The 10766-nt window shown below is 41.9% G+C and overlaps 1 protein-coding gene across 2 annotated transcripts; it reads right to left on the bottom strand.

The window, feature by feature from the left end:
• Positions 1–2330: 2330 nt before the first annotated feature.
• Positions 2331–10165, bottom strand: LOC310862076 (DNA-directed RNA polymerase III subunit RPC7-like). 2 transcript variants are annotated; one of them, XM_083769813.1, is made up of 8 exons: positions 10037–10165; positions 7953–8106; positions 7218–7347; positions 5736–5804; positions 5547–5603; positions 5290–5369; positions 4011–4136; positions 2331–2581 (listed from the first exon to the last, which is right to left on the bottom strand). In XM_083769813.1, exons 2-8 carry the CDS (start codon positions 8076–8078, stop codon positions 2495–2497), a joined length of 675 nt encoding a protein of 224 aa, XP_083625939.1. In that variant the 5' UTR covers positions 8079–8106; positions 10037–10165; the 3' UTR covers positions 2331–2494. The 2 variants fall into 2 exon arrangements, with proteins under 2 accessions (XP_083625939.1, XP_083625940.1); XM_083769814.1 differs by having other exon boundaries at positions 5290–5366.
• Between the last annotated feature and the right edge of the window lie 601 nt (positions 10166–10766).

Genomic DNA, 10766 nt, shown 5'->3' with positions numbered 1-10766 from the left:
ATAAACAACAGCGGCGTTCAGGCTGGGTTTTTATACCGCGACGTGTTGTTGATCAGCAGTCCGTGTGGGCACGGCCATGCACGGCGCATGCACACGGCTCCCATTGGTCGAGGAGCGAATGTTTGGGTCGGTTGCGGCCAATCGGCGAGCAGAAGCGGCGCGTGGACACCGCGTGGCCGCGGGCTGCAAAAAGCTCCGCGCGCAGCTGTCTGGTGTGGGGGACGGACGGACGGACGGGGGCGGTGTGACTGTGTGTGTGTGTGTGTGGAGAGATTTCTGAGTCAGGCTAAATACCTCGAGTGTGAGTGTGGTGGGTGGTGGCACTGGACAAAATGCTATATTAATCAAGTAAATACTTATACAAAAGAACAAATTATGAAATGAGTTTGCACTGCTGCATAGAAATGCACAAGAAATGTGAAAATATAGGTCAGTCACTGCTATTTTCACTACTTTTGAATGGGTTCCCCTGCAGAGATTGCTTTATAGAAATACATAATATTTCTGTTATGGGTTTGCGCGACACTTTCGTCACGCACATTCAGTCAGCCTATATATCATGTGTTTATTGCATGAATTTAAAGCCAGTGAATCATCATACTGTAACCTTGAGCACAGGATGTGCTCTTGCAGAGTGTATACAGTAACATTACTGACACAGGACTACCAAGTATTTCACTTACCAGTGTCAATATAGTTTCTTAGAGGACCGGTTTTTTATAAAAACATACACATAATAAGCACGACAAAGACAAATGACACTCCTTGAAGTCAAAGCAGGGCTGAGACAGTCAAATGTTTTTGTTTTGTTTTTCGGTTCCGAGAAGTTCCCAATGATTAGAATACTACTTCATACAAACAATTTGAATAGACTGCATTAAGACTAAATATGAATATGTTTGTTTTACGTTAAACCTGCAAAACAAAATACAGATAAGTCATGTGTTTGCACTTCTGAGTTGTGCCCCAGATAGTGTATCATAAACTGTACTGTATGCATACATACACTCACTGTGAATAGCAGCATTGTTATTGTCTATGTTGCTGTGTTGTCTGAATTAAGCCAAAGTAAAAACCAAAATAAGTTTTACTCTTACCTGACTTTACACAAGATAACAATAAAGTACAACCTTGAACCTTATTATTGTAGACAGGGGGCAGCTGTGGGTGTGTCTCTGTAGTCTGTTGTAACTAGAGTATAGAAATGGAAAATAGCAGGACCAGCATTAGCCATTAGGCCATTTTGGGTCATGAATGTTGTGCCTACAGTACAGTAACTATAAAGCCCAAACCACACCAACCCGACCCTGGTGTGGTTTGGGCTTTAGACATGGTGACTTACGTACATTTACTTGAGTATTGTACTAGTACATTTCTGGAGTATTTGGGTTCTTTGCAAGCTCATGACTTTCATAATAATGAATTAATACATTATTTTCAAATAGTGAAAATTGCCAGTCTACAGGCTCACAATACATTGCTACTGGCTGCCATCTTCACTATTTTTAGACAATTTCAGATTTTTTTTTTTACATTTTCTAAATTTCATTTCATCACAGCAATGCATGATATTGAATCAATCAATCAATCATGTCTACAATGATGAGGCCTTTTCTTTTACCCTCATATTTGTAGCTGATGTGCTGTAAAAATGTGTCAAAGAGACAATGTTTAGTAAACAACATGATCGTGAACAGCGAGAGAGAGAGAGAGGGGGGGGGGGGGGTTCTTGTGTACCATCTATTGTGTACTAGAACAGGTGGGCTTGTTGGAGACACCATTACGAGCGTACATGGTTGAAATAGTAGCAATAGTAAACTGTGGTCCAGTGGGTTTCAGATTGCATGTAGGCGACAGTTCAGTCTATTTGAGGATGTATTTTGGGAAGCTTTGTCATCCCCCCCCATCCCCCCAAAAAAAGAAAACGTGTCCAGAAAGATAGAATATGCGAAACAAAGAAAACTAGACGACTCACGAGTGAATGTGAAAAAAGGTCTTTGGATGACATTCCTTTACAGTGTAAACAGAGTTTCCAGGAAACCAGTCTCTCAGTCTTGAACTTTAACCCAGTGGCCCGTCAACGTCACTGTTCAGCAGGCTTTTAGCGCCATCTGGGGGGCAGAATGCCCGAATAAAAAAATATCAGTTGAGTGAAACCAGACTATATCAGTTTCACTAAGTAGTAATGGTATGGTCCCAGTCCTTAGAGTATATACTCTAAGTCCCAGTCCCACACAAATGTATATAATAGATATAATATTTAACACTGACAATAAGCTTTAGCCATCGTAAATTAATGTTGAAATAAGTAGAAGCCACCAGCATTCCAATCCAATACAAATTCGTTTATAAAGTACATTTAAAAACAACAAACGTGTTGTTGTGAAAAAAACAGCAATAAAATAATAGTTTAAAAGACAAAAAGGACGACACAATAATACAAATATAAAAAGAAGTGGGAGAACCACTAGGACATCAGTAGTTCTAGGACATTCTAGTAGACCGCCTCATCTATATTGTCATCGCTGTCATTGTCAAAGTCCTCTCCGTTGTCAAAGTATGACATGATGTAGTCAGTCTCCTGCGGAAACAAAACGCCAACAACAACTAATAAAACAGTGAACGCCATCTAACAGAAGAAACCAAAATTACACACAAGTAAAAAACAATGATTACCGGTAATAAACTACCAACTAACTCAGAATTATTATGGTGCTACAGTTGCTGCATTGATAACTAGTTAGTTTGCCGTTAAGACATAGAAGGGGTTAACCCATTAATACCTGGAATGCACCTGTGCCACCTTAGCTTTTAACCACTTTTAACCATTATTTTAAACTGTTGGGAAACTGTTGGGAAAATAGCAGATATACAAGATATCACAAGCTTGTACATCTTTGAATATATATTCTCTCTCTTTGCTTCTGGGGTGTCGCTGAAACAACATATTTCATATGGGGGGGGTCCGGCGGTCAAATACATGGGGGTCCTTGACATGAAAATGTTTGAGCACCACTGACATAGAAACATATTATTAACAGATTGTATTTTTTAATTTTTTTTACAATCGACCTCAGATCTTAAGTTGAGACATAAAAGGGGTCAAGAATACCGTTGATGTTGGACAGAGACTTGCATCTTCAAACGTAAACTTTTACATTTCATTTTGCAAAAGTTAAAAGCTGCCTGCACGGCCACATTTGTGAGCTTGTAGATCTGTTATTTTCAGAGTGCAACACCCACGCACAATCTGAGCATAAAATGACTTGTCTTCTTAGTTCTACTGATCTCTTCTCCATTACTTACTACCGGTATATCTAGTCACAGTTTTAGTCATCATTGCTTAGCGTTATTATAGTTATTTTCGTCATAGTTTTAGTGAGAGTGTGAGAGACATCCTCCTGCTCTGCATCTACATCCCCATTCGGGACTGGTGGGTTTATTTTTGGATTGTACGTTCCCACCCGGCAGCAAAGTTAAAACGTCCACCCCCCCCCCGTGGGATTTGCATTGGCAGAACGCAGAAACGGGAGGTGGTCAGAGGTATGCTGGAATGTATAAGCATCAGCACCAGCTTTGTGAAAGTGTGCATAGAATGGCATTAATAACAACACCTTTATGGTTTTGTATTTTGTGTGTGTGATACTAGACTTGTAGCTAGAATATGAGAAATAGACGTTCGCCACGGCAACTCGTTTGCTTTAGCTCGCTCGGTGGTTGCTCAGGTTCGCTTGAGACGGCGCCCCTCTGTCGCAGTCTAAAGCCCAAACCACACCAAAGTGTCACCATGCAACTCCTCGCAAACCAAACGGTTGCGAGGAGTTGCATGGCGACCCATTGGTGTGGTTTGGGCCATTGAATTGAATCAGTTGAATCACTCGGGTTGACTTGGGTCGACATACAACAAGACATGTCACACCGCTGATAAAACCATCTCGTCCCATCTCAATCCTTCGGTGTGGATTGGGCTTAAAACTAAAGGGAGGTGGTGATGCTTATGATGTCATTACCTCCTCCAGGTCCTCCTCGTCCAGCTCCTCCTCCTCAGCCTGTTCTTCTTCTTCGTTGGTTTTCTTCTTCTCCTCCTCGTCCTCGTCTCCCGAGTTGACCGCCATCTCCTCCTTCTTCTCTAGAGTCTGTGTGGAACGGGGCAGGAAGTAGAGAGGACAGACGCACAACGGCGGTTTAAGGCAGTGGTTTTCAACCAGTGGTCTGGGGACCACCAGTGGTCCTTGAGGGGGTTCCAGGTGGTCCCCAGCTAAATGATGGAGTTGGTAACCAAATGGACCTTTATAGATAGAAAGGGAGTCTACCAACGCGCCTCAAGCCTGAAACGGCTGATCCGGTGCTTCACAGGTGCAGGGACATCAAAGTTGCATAAGGAGAAGAGACTGGAGCAGCACGGACATTTAGAGCCTTTTATTTAGGTGCTGAGTATACAAAAAGACGTTTCGACCTTGCGGTCTTCATCAGAGTCTGACTCTGATGAAGACCGCAAGGTCGAAACGTTAGTCTTTTTAGATCTTTAACTCTTGAGAGCATTTGGCTTCATGTTATGCTCTCGAGCGTTAAATTATATTGTAAAACATCTGCATTACATAATTACAAGAAGTCTACACTTTTAGAGAGTATGTAGAATAATTGTTATTTTGATCAACGTTTGCCTGTTATCTCTTCTAATGGTGCGGTGCCACATCAATACAGCATGGAATTGTACAACATCTTATCCAACAACAAATATAAGTTTAGAGGCTAAATGTCTTCAAATGGTTAAAAACCACTGGTTTAAAGCATAGAGTTAAATATAAACTAGAGAGCGGACCAGGAGCGACAGCACCCCCCCCCCCCCCCCCCCCCCCCCCCAGCTATTCATTTCAATGGAAGTTGCTCAGTGACGTTTTGAAGCACCCGGAAGAACGCTCTACTTTTTTGCCAACCAACATTAAAGGACAACTTCGTTTTTAGTTTTTTTTTTCCTTAAACCAAGGATTATGTTTTAGGTGGTTATTAGAGAAAGTAAAAGATGAGTGTTATTTTTTTTCTCCTACTAGATGCCAGGAAATTACAGCTGGCCGCAAAAGATCACAGGATCTACTAAATGTGAAGGGGGATTAGGCTCAATATGTCATTTCACATTCAATAGATCCGGTGATCTTTTGTGGCCAGATGTAATTTCCTGGAGTCTAGTAGGACTATAGTAAATAATAATAAAGAAATTGCCGTAACATTTTGTAAGATAAAATACAATGTTAATCTCAATGCATACACACGATTAGCAATGAAACCTACCTCCAGTTTGGAAAGAACCTCCTCTTTTGCCATGATGGATGTTTTCACTGCTTTGACTTGAGGTGGACATACTGGACCTGCTGAAAATAAACAGACAAGTACTAGGCTTAATTTTGAAACCAAAACGGTTCGAGGTTAGAGAACCAATGGCCTAGAGGAGACAGACTGTCAAAAGACTGTCAGATGTATGATACATCTGACATTGCATCCAATTCAAGTGACTACCAACTGTACTGTACAAACGTAACGATTCTTACCTTTTCTCTGAGACTTTCTGACTTTGATACAAAGCTCTTTGGGCAACCGACTCCAGTCTGAAACGCGCGCGTACACAGAGAGAGAGAGAGAGAGAGAATCAGTGGTCATCTAGAACCCTCGGTTGGCATTTCAAAATAATTGAATAATAAAACAAGCATTATGTGATATGTTAAACAGTCATTCCTCACCTGGGCTCCATTCGATGGTATTGTCCCTGGGCTCTCCTTTGTGGTATTTGTCAGAGTACCGAACCACATCTGAAAACATAAATATCAATGTTAAGCAAAGGGATAATCAACGGGTCATTATTGAGCGATAATGATACAAAGCGTGAATAAACCCAACTCAAAGGGTGATCTAAAAAAATCTGCATTTCTCAAATTTGTGGCAAAAAAACGAGATGTATGGCCTTGACAGCCCATACATCCAAACAGAAAGGTCCTATCTGATAGTATAATTATTATAATCTGATTGTATTAAACAATGTTAAACTGTGTGTACATACCATAGACTGTAAAAAAAATATGGACAAAGCGTTCCGGGTCTGATATGGACGTAAGATGAAGCCTGTCAGTCCAATCGCCATCTTTCTAGATCCGTTTGGGCCCAGCTGGCAATTGGCTGGCCCAGACAACGAGGCGGAACTTCCCCCCTTCTTCTGCGTTGGTTTTTATTTTGACTAGAGCGGGGGATGGATCCCGATCATAGACTGTAACGGTAGCCACGCCCCTCAGAACATACTCGACTTTATGGTCATTGTTTAAATAAATGGGACCATAAATTTCCAAAAAGAATATTATGACATGAGAAATGAGACTTTAAACTAGTGTCTGGAAGCAGAAAGTATTCATGACCATGTTTAATAATAAACAGTAATAATAATAGTAATACAGTCTAGGTGAAGTTGGGCCCAAATACATGGACCTCTATGGGGTTTTTTGGGCCCAATGACAGCTCCACAACAGGCCATTATATGAACTTTCAGGAAGTCAGGATTTCCTACTGGCTTCACACAAATCCAGCCTCACTGCCCCCCTGGTACGTACTCTCCATTGTCGGTATCAGCAGAGAACGTGGGAGCCTCTAGGGAGGCCAAGCCCTAGGACGGTCTTCCGGCCTAGGGCTTGGCTGTCAAGTTGCACCTATTGGCATGTGGCATAATTTAAAGCAAACTAAAGCATCAAAAGTAGCAGATCTACAAGCTCGAAACGCGGCACGAAGCATATGGATGCATATCAAAATGGAGATGCCAAACCTATGTTAATTAACGCTGTTGATTACTTTCATAAGCTTTGTTAAGATGTGCGAATGGTTGTTTTTAATCTGTCACACCTGGCTCTTGCCATGACAAACATTGGGATTAGTAAGTGTGTGTGTGTGTGTGTGTGTGTGTGTGTGTGTGTGTGTGTGTGTGTGTGAGATCACAAATCGATAACACGACAAGGTAGACACTCTCACAGACACAACGCGTGCAGCTCAATCAAGCAACTAGTCAAAAGGCTCTGAACTAGTGGAGCAGGTAGTGCTCCACAGCGCATCCGTCCGTGTCCCACCTCTAGTATACCACTGCATGTTCAGGTCCTTTCCTGGGTGTAAAAGGAAGGGGTTGCAATACATGGTTTGGTACCTTTCCTGGGTGTAAAAGGAAGAGGTTATATATGGTTCGGTACCTTTCCTGGGTGCAGCTCTTCTGATGTAGAAGGGCAGGGTCTTGCAGGCAGCTCTCAGCTCCTGCTTCAATGCCAGCATGTACTCTACCTCCTCTCCCGTCTGTAAGGGGACAGTCTGGGCTGTCATGGGCTGATGGAGAGAACACACACACGCACGGACACACACACACACACACACACACACACACACACACACACACACACACACTTAGATCCCGAGTCCGACATGTGTACACACCGCACATTCCACAACAGATTTTCGTCCACACCACCACTTTCCAACGCCGATGTCTGTGCAGCGGAAAGCTACTTTAACTTCACAGGGAACAGGGACAGACGTTTGAGGGAACAGGTTTAATACTTACAGGGAACAGGGACAGTCGTTTAACCGTTTCAGTTCATACGACGCCTGAGGCCGTCATAAGGATCCCGAAATATTAGTGCCTACGACGTCTGTGGACGTCCTAGCGACGTCCCAGCGACGCGGGGCGAGATAAGAATATTCTGAATTTTTCCTTTTTTTTTTTTTGGCATTTCGTTTTTCGCTTTCCGTATGCTAACGCTCAGTGCAATTATTAGCTTGTCATTGACTCCCATGTTAGCGCAGCGGAAAGAATGTCTCGTATCTCCTAATCTGGAGCTTCTATTTTGATGGCACTGATTGTGTTAAGGGAACAGGTTTAATACTTACAGGGAACAGGGACAGTCGTTTAAGGGAACAGGCTTAATACTTACAGGGAACAGGGGTGTGGGTTTGACAGCGGTAGGAGGAAGAGCTTCTCCTCTCCCGATGCCCAGATCCTCCAGGTTAAAGGTCATGTTGGTACGACCACGCCCCCTGCCGCCTCCACGTCCAGCCATGATGCTGCTGCTCAGCGATCATACAACACTGTCATGAAAAGCACAGCATTGATGCTGCTGCTCAGCGATCATACAACACTGTCATGAAAAGCACAGCATTGATGCTGCTGCTCAGCGATCATACAACACTGTCATGAAAAGCACAGCATTGAATGATTGATTGACTGTAAATTGTATTAACAGTTTGTAGTAATGGGTGCAGTTCAAGGAGAGACAAAATCTAACAAACAAGGATAAAACCAGAAAAAAATACTTGTTTACATCAGGGTCCTCCATTTTCAATTAAACAGAACATTTAAAGACATACAAATATACACTTCTATGCAAAAATGTTTATACAAACAGATCGGGAATTTCTATTTGGATCAATGGACTGTCAATGGAGGGTATTGCAACTATAGATTCATCCCATTATAAAACAATCTAGTGTTGCAAATTGCAGCTATGATACCGCAATGAAGGAGAAATTACACATGACAGTTACTTTCCACCACTGTTACCGACTACTACAGTTCTTCATTTACAATTTAGGCATTTAGCAGACGCTCTTAATCCAGAGCGACTTACATTAAGCAAGAACAAAAAAGCATGGGAATACATCACATAAAAACATTTATCAAGAAACATGCGTAAGCTAAGAAAGTAACAGTGGAATATCTATATAATGAAGCTATACATATAAACTATACATCTATACTACTATGCTATACATATGTACTATGACGTGCTATGACTACATACAATGCAATGTTGCGGCATCTGTGCTTTACTTTAGTATTTCCAATTTCCAATACTTTTACTCCACTGCATTTCATTTAAGATCCAAATATTGTACTTTTATTTCAATACATTCATTTGAAAACTTTTGTTACTAGTTACTTTGAAGATTTAGATTATTACAAAACATACATTAACCATTTTACATTTTGATTAATACACTGCATGATGTTTTTACAAAAAAGCTAGCCTAAGATTTAGACTCTCATAGATAACTTGTGAATATAATCTAAATTGTGATATTTAATTTAAGTATGTAGGTATAGGCTACTGCAGTACTGCTACAGTAGCAATGTGAGTGCTCCTTCGAACCAATGATATGTCGGACCAAAGCATGCTCCCCGATAGCCCTCCAAGCAGAACCCAAATGCTACTGAAGTTTCTGACATTTGTTCGACCCAGTGCATTGGGTCCTGTTCCACGTCGTCCATGCCACCTGATTAAAACATTTACTGGCTCATGTTTACATGTTAAAACGCCTCCCCGCGGCATGTGACGCCATTATTTTCCTTGAGTTATTCTGAATTCGGTAACTTTAAGTAGCTATACATCCCGGTGCGAATATCTCCTGTGGCGCGGAAGCCGTTAAGTATTTTTAATATATGTTTGCCCGATTTGGAAGCTTGGATTCTTCTTGTTTATTGACACCTCATTGTACCGCCTATCTGGCTAGCTAGTGGCGCTATAGCTATGACACAGCAGATCAGAGGCAGGGACGTAGCCTCACAAGCCAACCGCACACCGGGAGGCGGTACAATAAACGGTAAACAAACAAGAAGAAATAAAGCGACCAAATCGGTCAAACAAAGATTAAAAATACTTAACGGCTTCCGCGCCACAGGAGATATTCGCACCGGGATGTATAGCTACTTAAAGTTACCGAATTCAGAATAACTCAAGGAAAATAATGGCGTCACATGCCGCGGGTCCTATTTTAGAGAGAATCTCCACATCCGCATTTAGGAATTTCCATACGAAAATACACTAGCGAGCAGGGACCCAACGTAAAACTAAACAAAATATCAAAAAAGTTTTACGTAGGGTCCCGAAAGGGGCTAGCTCCCCGAGTATTTCATCCTCCACCACGGCCACAGCATGTAAACAGATATATTATTGTCTATTATGATGATGATGTAAAAACAAAACAAGGACAGAACAGCTTAAGTGTCACGTCTCCTTACCGTCTTGAGTGTTATATGAAGGGTGACCAATAACCTGTAATATATAACAGATGATGCAACGTGCCGCTATTATATGTGTGTGTTACTGTGTTTATTCACAGCGGATGTTTTCACTGCAGCCTGCAGCGCTCTCCATGTTGGTTAGTCCGTCTGCATCAGACCTTCGACTAGAAACGTCATAATGCTTATGGTTCCGAGTCTTCCGAACTCTGTCTCAGTCTTGCACAATTACACATTTTAGTCATTATTAAGCTACTAATATATTAAATTAAAGTGGGTCATGTTTGCACGTCCTGCGGGCGGCAGACCGTATTAAAGGGCCACTTCACCCCTTTTGCAACCAGATATTAGGCCTATGTTAATGATGTTTGGGAGACAAGAAACACTTTACTGGGTTTTTTACGTGGGTAATGTGTTTTTAGATATTTCATGGATGGAGCCCATGGACACTTTGAAATACTAAAATATCTAAAAACACATTACCCACATAAACACACCCAGGAAAGTGTTTCTTGTCTCCCAAACATCATTCAAATAAGATCTGGTTGCAAAAGGGGTGAAGTGACCCTTTAAGTAAAGGTGGGGGCCGCATATGGCCCCCGGGACGCCAGTTGCCCAAAATACACAGTGGGCCTTAAATAATAAATTCAAAAAGTCGAGGGCCGGGCTGTGTTTCAACACACAGGCACCGGTCACGAGGACGTCCCAGGCAAACAGCAAAAAAGAAATT

The sequence above is a fragment of the Protomyctophum parallelum genome (genome assembly GCF_964188405.1).
Source record: "Protomyctophum parallelum genome assembly, chromosome: 1".
Taxonomy (NCBI): domain Eukaryota; kingdom Metazoa; phylum Chordata; class Actinopteri; order Myctophiformes; family Myctophidae; genus Protomyctophum; species Protomyctophum parallelum.
This window is presented reverse-complemented; position numbering and strand designations above follow the sequence as displayed.

Coding starts and splice junctions, on each gene's coding strand:
- LOC310862076 (XM_083769813.1), bottom strand. CDS start 8,078: ATGGCTGGACGTGGAGGCGGCAGGGGGCGTGGTCGTACCAACATGACC. Junction 7,348..7,952: donor AACCCACACCCCTGTTCCCT/GTAAGTATTAAG, acceptor TCTCTCCATCAG/CCCATGACAGCCCAGACTGT. Junction 4,137..5,289: donor AGGTTCTTTCCAAACTGGAG/GTAGGTTTCATT, acceptor CGTTCCACACAG/ACTCTAGAGAAGAAGGAGGA.